The sequence below is a fragment of the Phoenix dactylifera genome, chromosome 16, assembly GCF_051530095.1.
Source record: "Phoenix dactylifera cultivar Ajwa chromosome 16, Ajwa_hap1_PhDact_Kaust_v1.1, whole genome shotgun sequence".
Classification (NCBI taxonomy): domain Eukaryota; kingdom Viridiplantae; phylum Streptophyta; class Magnoliopsida; order Arecales; family Arecaceae; genus Phoenix; species Phoenix dactylifera.
In genome coordinates this window covers 20639452-20647721 of record NC_143205.1, presented here as the reverse complement: position 1 = coordinate 20647721, position 8270 = coordinate 20639452, and the positions used below count along the sequence as shown (strand labels likewise).

The window sequence follows — 8270 nt, the reverse complement described above, 5'->3', positions numbered from 1 at the left end:
TCTTTAATGCTGAAGAATTTTTTTTTGAAAAATAAAAATGGGGTGATTTCCGACTCATGGGAAAGTACTTTCCCATGAAATGTGGAAATCATGTTCTCATGGGTTTCTCTTTTGAAAACTCCAACTAAATAAGAGGCATTTCATTACTTTCTCGTTGACCATATTTTTCATCCTCCTTTTTCCGCGAACCAAACGAGCCTTAAAGAAAACTTTGGCATAATTATTTTTACCATAGGGGACTTTGTAGAATTTACATGGAGCGCTAGTTACTTGTAGGTAAATAACGGTCTACCGAGGGACTTCTGGAATTATTTTTCTTTATTTTTACTCCATAGTCTGTCCATCCGTGTCTTCTCCTCGCCATATCTAGGGTTTCCAAAAGCTCCCATTGGGTTCCCCTTCTCCGGCCAAGACTTGTAAGATCTGTACGAATAATCCCACCGCGCTCTCGCAATAGCTTGGCTCTTCCTTTCTCCGTTTTTCTTCTCCAAAAACTAGGGGTTCTTTTAGCTCCCAATCCTTTTCTAGTTCGGTGCCCCAATGCGATGTACGATTTTATAATCGTGTTCTTTTGCCCTTTCCGATTTTAATTATGCAATTGCTGGGCGGAAAACCCGAAAAGAAAGAAGAAGAGGGCTGTTTCTCTCCTCTGTAAATCTTGTCGAGCGGACGTGGGAGGCGGGCAATCCAGGTTGGGAGACCGGCGTCACCCATGGATTTGGGTCGACCCGGCGGAGGGGATCTCTTCTAAAGGCTTCCGTCTCGTTTTCTCGATTGATCGCTGGTATTTTTCTGATATCCAATTTCAAATCATTTATTATTTTCCCTTTTTGACTTTTTTTTTGAGAGAATTTTTTTTTTTTGATATTAGATAGAGGTGTTGTATGGTTTTGATGTTGCGATTTAAACAATAGGTTTCATAATCGTAATCCTTAATGTTTTTGGATCATGACGTACCTATATGAGAACTTTCTTGTTTGTGTAAAAGAGTTGGCTTTAAACAACATCAGATAGAGTGCCTTTAGAAGGGAAAAGAAACAACAAATGAACAAGGAATTGATTGTGTATATTAGCTAATTTAGCAAAAAAAGACCTTTCTAAATAAAATATTTGTACTATTTTTTTTTTTAAAAAAAGATAAGAGTCAAGGAGCTAGCTTTAGATAATATCACATAGAGTACTTTTTTTTTTGGTACATAATAGTGTACTTTTCGAGGGAAAAAAAAAGCCTGAGGCAAGTAATTTATATTTTGCAATTAGCTTGTTTAGTGAAATAGAAAGTAAGTATTTGTAGCCTTGTTCTGTTTCAGATAAATATCATCACCGAGAAAAGTTATGTCTTGTCTGTACTTATTTGCTTATTAGCAATAATCTAATGTCATTGCGCCATCTGAATACAGCCAATAATATGCAGAAAGCTGATTTTTTTTTTTTTTACCTCACGAGGGGCAAGCCTAGTACTGTATTAAAACTCTGAGATTTCATGTCCCCAAACATTTTAGACAGCAAAAGAATTTCTATAAAGTATTTTAAAGGGGGTCAGATATATTGCTATTTTGGAAGAAAAGAAATAAAATTTCCATACTAGCAATAGAGGTTGTCTTTTGTCAGTAGTTGTTCCTTATTGGCTTTCATTGCCATGTGATTGTCCCATATGTATAACCAATTATACATCAGTAAGAGTTGAATAAGTTAAATTTTTCCTTCATTCACAGTTAATTTTGATAATTGGTTTTTTTTGCGTAAATCTAGATATAAACACCTGCAACTGTAAATTTATGGATTTAGAAGGACTAAAATCTATATACTAGTTAAAATTATGTAAATCCATGAATATTATGTGGCAAATAGTTGATGAGACTAGAAATATCTTGACACCAGAATAGTCCTTTGAATGGATTATTTATGTAGACTTTTGCAGTACAAGCCACTCTTTTACAGTGTGTGCATATACCATTGAGAAATAACTTGCTATAAGAGGTTACTAGATGCCATGGGTAGTAAGTGATGTTGGCCTTCCTTTTTATTCCTTTAATTACTATTATATTAGCAATGGAACATACATTTCAACATTCTTATTTCTTATCAAGCCTTTGGTTCTGTGAACCAATTTGGTTATATGAATGAATGGCTAGGTAATGACGGACTTGCCTGAGAGGGTTGTGGCTTCAGAATTTCCTGCAGGACAGTCAGCTGATTCTACAGATAGAGAGAGAGTTGCTGCTAACTCGGAACAAAAGGCTAGTCACAATAAGTCTTTGAAGGCTTCTTTCTTGTCAAGTTTCTTTGCGTCCACTTTATCCATCTTTGAAACACACCCTGAGTCCCATTCTGGTGAAAAGAAGGCAACCAAGTCAAGAAGCTATGGTTGGACAACAGCTGTGAAGAAAGTTGTGGCTGGTGGCTCAATGAGGAGGCTCCAAGAGCGTTTACTTGGGACAAGCAGTACTGATGCTTTGAGCTTAACCAGTGAAATATGGCTTCTTGGCATGCGCTATAAACTCTCACCTGAAGAGTCTTCTGGTGGTGCTGATCATGGCAATGGATCTGCTGCATTTTTAGAAGATTTTTCATCAAGAATTTGGATAACTTACCGAAAAGGTTAGGTTTATCAAGAGGGTTATTTATTTTATTGGTAGATAGCCAACTCAATCGTCACATCCTCACTAGTCAATGTCAAGGGCTCTTCTTTAGCTCCCCTTACCCTCTTTTATTTTTTTTCAAAAAAAAAGAAAAAATAAGTGTAAATATTATGATGCGAACAAGAACAGAAAAATAAAATAGAGAAACCTCTAACCTCATGGTTTTTCCTCAGGTTTTGACGCCATTGGTTATTCAAAGTTGACTAGTGATGTCAGATGGGGTTGCATGATCAGAAGCAGTCAGATGCTTGTTGCACAGGTATGAATCTTTTTGTGAACATATGCGCTCTGTTCTTTCATCAAGTTTGTTAGTTTGGGCTTTAAAAGCTAGTAAAATAAACTTCATATGTTATTCATTAACAAAATTATAACAGGCACTGCTTTTTCATCATTTGGGGAGATATTGGAGGAAGCCTTCACAGAAGGTGAGCTGGATGTTATCTATTGATCCACAAGAGTTCCTCTCCGAACGGAGAAAGAGAACGGCTTGCTTTTGTTCACATGTAGATGGTGATGAAGCTCCTTAATTGCAATGTGTGGTTGCTTATCATGGTCTCCTGTTGATTATGCAGCCACATGATCCAAAGTATATTGAGATTTTACATCTTTTTGGTGATTCGGAGGCGTGTGCCTTTTCCTTACACAATCTGCTTGAAGCTGGGAAGGGCTATGGCTTGGCGGCTGGATCATGGTTGGGTCCATATGCCATGTGTCGCACATGGGAAACCCTCGCTCGTGCTAAACGAGAGCAAGCTGACCTTGACAGAGAAAAAGAAAGCTTGCCCATGGCGGTATATGTTGTTTCGGGTGATGAAGATGGAGAACGAGGCGGGGCTCCAGTTGTTTGCATTGATGTTGCTGCCAGACTCTGTTCTGATTTCAGCAAGGGCCAAATCTCCTGGGTGCCTATTCTTTTGCTAGTTCCTTTGGTCCTTGGACTAGAAAAGGTCAACCCCAGGTACGTTTGATATATGTCAGCTTTTGATATTCTCCTAAAGTGATTCAATGAAGCTGGATCACTACATTGTGTACAGTATGTGCTTACTATCTTGTGGTTCTTGATTCTTGTATAATGTATTATCGTTCTACTTAGGTGAAAATAGGAGGTAGTACCGTTTATTTTTTTTTTAATCATTGGTTTCATGTTATGGCTTAAAATTAAAAACCTTGGTCTATGAGAAAAACTAGTTTAACATAGCAGAACTCTGTTTCTCAGGTCATAAACAATGAAATTAGAATGCTTGGAGTAATTGATGAAATGACTGCTCTTATATGGTCGTCTGATTTTGCTAGCAGGATTGCTGGGTATAGAATTAAGTTGTACTGGGTTGCCTAGGCGGTAGTAGGCACGATTAATCTATAACGTGCACTTCCATTTCATTCTCGATATTTTCATATAGAGATCAACTTGCATAAACTTAGTCCCTTGTTGAAAAATAATATCATTTGCAATTTGTTTTGTGAAGTAGGTGCCACTAGAATATAAAATAAAAGGTGTAGAGCTGCTGCTTTCTTTTGTGAAGTAGGTGCCACTAGCATATAAAATAAAAGGTGTAGAGCTGCTGCTTTCTTATCCGGACAAGATAAAATAATCAATCAAACAGATTCAATGTTCATTATCATCTGTAAGATTTGTTGACTAGTTCTGCATATGCCACTGCCTTACATTGAACTGCAGTACTGCTTTAGTAATAGCTTATTTCTTGTCAGCTTTCAAGTTTACAGATTACCTCCTTACGATGCAGAATACAGTGATGATTTTTTTCCTTTCTGATATACTAGTTACATATGATAAAAGTGTGCAAGTTTAATATCGCTATTTTCAGTTTATAATCAAAGAACCTTAGTTTCTTCTGAAAAACATTTGTAAAGTAAAATTCATGGGGCATTTGCATATGATGGTTAAACTTGTCTATGAGGAATATTTTAGTCTGGGGGACAAACCCTTATTCTCCTTTTAATCTCATCAACCTAGTGAATCCCAAGGTTTTGGGGTGACTTTTCTATGATCTAGGGCATAACAGACAGTCGCTTGATACTGTTAACCAGGACTTTCTACTCATCATGGAATTTTTGGTTTTTGACATGATGTATCATGGAATTTATGCACATACATAAATGCGCAGGCTTTCGCGTGCACATACAGAGAGAGAGAGAGAGAGAGAGAGAGAGAGAGAGATTACAGAATCCTAGGAGTTTTGAATTATTGATAAGAGGGCTGATGCAGTTAAAACAGAACACAAACGTCAATTTAAACAAATAAAAAATCTATCCTAGCAGATTCACCTTTTTTTAATTACAATATAACATTTTAAATATGGAAGCAAATGGAGTCCAAGATGATATGTCAAGTTTAAAATACTAGTGTATCATGATAAAATGGGTTTATTTGGACTTTTGACCATGTATCTTTCTTTCAAGGTTTGCATCTGATAAAGCTAATAGGTAAATGAATACCTTCAACATTTACATCTCTAAACACTTGTAAATATGGTGTGTCAAACATATAAATTATTGCAGCTTTAATCTTTTGGCATTCTGCTATCTTTAGTATTTATGCCATGTTTCTTTTCAGGTATATTCCACTGCTATGGGAAACATTCACGTTTCCACAAAGCCTGGGCATTTTGGGTGGAAAACCTGGGACATCAACTTACATTGTTGGCGTGCAAGATGACAAGGCATTGTACTTGGATCCTCATGAAGTCCAAGTGGTATATTATTTTACCCCAAAATATTATCGTTTCTAAGCAATTGTTCTCATCATTACATGTTTCATCATATTTTTGGAAATCCGACTGGTTATGTCCTGGGCTATTGTTCCTTCCATTTAATTTGTGTGACATGGTGGAAGCCATTACTGAATGTTAAACAGAAAAATTGTTGGATGGTTGCACACAAATTTGCTGAACTTGTTCTATGAGTATTTAATGACATTTTTATAATATTGATACTGTGTGGCTCATTTCAGATTGTAGCAGTGCTAGTATAGACCTACTTGTTCCAACTGTTATTTAAAAATGAGAAGCATAACAAAAATGGAGTTTAGATACTAGCTTCATTCTATTAGCATCTAACATATAATATATTCTCTTCCTAGATACCTTGTGGCTTATTCAAATTGTGGCCATGTTGATTTTATGTTATTAATTTATAGGCATAATCTATGTCAGCTCTTAATTTAGAAGATGAAACCCTAGCTGTATTTTTGGGTCATCAGGTAATAACTGTGGTTATTGCTTCCTATCACATTCCAATATTGCCTCCTGCCCTTCCTTTCTCTTCTAGTCGAGTTGTCTCTTGTTCCTACTCTTTGTGCAACAACAGTTCCAACACCATGTTGCTTTATGCATGTGTTGCTTTCCTCTTTCTCCAGCTGTTATTTTGGTTAGACCTGTTTGATCCCTATTCATAAAGTTAAAAAAACAGCATATGATTCATTGTAAAATCTCAATGCAGTTAATGAAGTACTTAATTGCAAAATGTCTTCATCGTTTGCTTTTGTGGTCATGTATTGAAAGACACATTTGCCATTGTTTGATATCTAGGCACGTGAAATTTTTCTCTTGCCATTGTTATCTTTATCTTCAAATCCTTGCAATAGCCGCCCTCGCATATTCCATAACATGATACTCCACCAGTTTACTCTCTCCTATCCTCCAATATGACTTGGTGACTCATAGGTGGTAGTCGCCATGGCTTTCTAGAAAAAAGAATGTGCTTTGTTACATGAAATATGGTGGGAGCAAGTTGGACACCTTTGCCAAGCACATATGCACTGCCTCTATTATATGCAATTTTGGCATTCTGCGATCTGGAATATAAATTTTATACTGCATCAGTAAGCTAATCAGTTTTCTGGACCTCAATTTTTGAGACATTTTATCCACGTCACTATTGCTTTTGCACCTGCTCTTTGTTGTTTGACCTTTTTGTTTCTTTCTATGCATCGGCAAATTAAATATGTTATTGTAAAGTGTCCTGAGGGCATTATTCAATTAAGATCTATGCAACAGGCAGTTGATATTAAAACGGATGATCTGGACGCTGATACTTCCTCGTATCACTGCAGGTATTCTGCATCCTCTTAATATCCTCAATTATCTGCCATTTTTTAGAAGCCCTTCTTTTCCAACCCTTCGTTGCCATTTATGACTAGGTTTTTTATTCTTATTCATTTATTTTGGCTACAGTACTGTCCGAAATTTGCCACTTGACCTGATAGACCCATCTCTGGCCATTGGGTTCTATTGCCGAGATAAAGGTAAGCTGATCCTCGTTGATTTGACATTATGACCAATAGTTTTCTACCAGAAGCTTGTATTAACATTGTTTTTTTTTTTAATTGTTCAAGATGATTTTGAAGATTTCTGCACCCGTGCTTCGGATCTAGAAGACAAATCAAATGGAGCACCCCTATTTACTGTTGCTCAGACTATTCGGTCTGCGAAATCGGTTCAGCACCAGGATTCTTTGGTGGATAGTTTAGGTGGTGCTGGCAACAGTGGGATGGATGATACCTTTGCTGGGGATAACTTCAGAGATTGTGACGCTCATTCAGGCGACGACGAGTGGCAAATCCTATGAAAAGCAATATGCTTGCAGCCATGTTTTCCAGGTTAGCTGGAAATTGAAGTTGGCTGCTTGTTTCTGCCGTCTGTTGACAAACAGCAGCCTCGCACATCATCCAGCTAATGAACCTGATTCACGCCAGATTTATTTTCTCTTCTCATTTATTCATTTTATTGGAGCAGTAGTGGTATTGTACTTGTATAAAAGAAAGCTGAAACTCACGATCATAGGGGACCAATCGATAAAACAATATTTGGTGTGAGATTCCAAATAGTTGTCGTTTTCTACCTGGGGACAATTCAGGTTTTATTGCATTCAAATCTGATTTATTGGAAATAGATTCAGCTCCAACCTCTTGAATATCCTGATTGGGGCTTTTTGGAAGTAAAATGATTTGGCAATCTTCTGATCGACAATGTTATCAATCTTCTGAGCCGTATTTTACTCTTATACGACTGTAGGAACGTCGGTTAACTTTCAGTTCTCTCATAAAGTATATTATCTAAAGCAATTAAAACAGAATTGTTTTAACAATGGCCCCAGCACGTAATTGCATTTTTCCATTATTATTTGTAAGTAAAACTATCGAACCCATCTTTCTTCCACCTCAGACACAATTTTTTTCTGGTATAATATTATATGTGCCCATTCTTCATAAGATCGCTTTTAATCGGTTGCGTTTCTTGAAAAAAATAATCCAAAAATATGCCAACATAGCTTGATGAATAACTAATTACTATTCAATACCTCGAACTATCAATTTTGAATACACCATTAAGGGTTGTACTTTGGGTGCATTTGGGTCTCGCATGCGTCGGCTAGACTGAGGCCATGAGTTCCACATCCGTATTAAATCCTATTAAGTGAAGCTGCATGCAGCTCAAGTTGTAGTTGCGAGCCAACCTACCTATTTGGATGCTTGTAATTCAAAATATTAGACTATTTTCCAGACAGTCAAAATAGCCCGAGATGAGTAGCAAACACTCGAGTTGGCATCTTAATTTAGAAGAAAAAAATTTATATTCCATCTCGATCAAAGTCTGGACACCCTATATC

The 8270-nt window shown here is 36.8% G+C and overlaps 1 protein-coding gene across 4 annotated transcripts; it reads left to right on the top strand.

The window, feature by feature from the left end:
• Nucleotides 1-282: 282 nt before the first annotated feature.
• LOC103721868 (cysteine protease ATG4B-like) lies at nucleotides 283-7604 on the top strand. Of its 4 annotated transcripts, none has more exons than XM_039115174.3 (9): nucleotides 283-784; nucleotides 2173-2601; nucleotides 2816-2901; nucleotides 3017-3067; nucleotides 3215-3600; nucleotides 5218-5356; nucleotides 6659-6714; nucleotides 6836-6906; nucleotides 6997-7604. In XM_039115174.3, the coding sequence occupies exons 2-9, from the start codon at nucleotides 2409-2411 to the stop codon at nucleotides 7227-7229; spliced, it is 1215 nt and encodes a 404-aa protein (XP_038971102.1). In that variant the 5' UTR covers nucleotides 283-784; nucleotides 2173-2408; the 3' UTR covers nucleotides 7230-7604. The 4 variants fall into 4 exon arrangements, with proteins under 4 accessions (XP_038971102.1, XP_008810459.1, XP_088568970.2 ...); XM_008812237.6 differs by having other exon boundaries at nucleotides 296-784; nucleotides 2136-2601; XM_088712844.2 differs by having other exon boundaries at nucleotides 296-784; nucleotides 2136-2601; nucleotides 6620-6714.
• The last annotated feature ends 666 nt before the right edge of the window (nucleotides 7605-8270 follow it).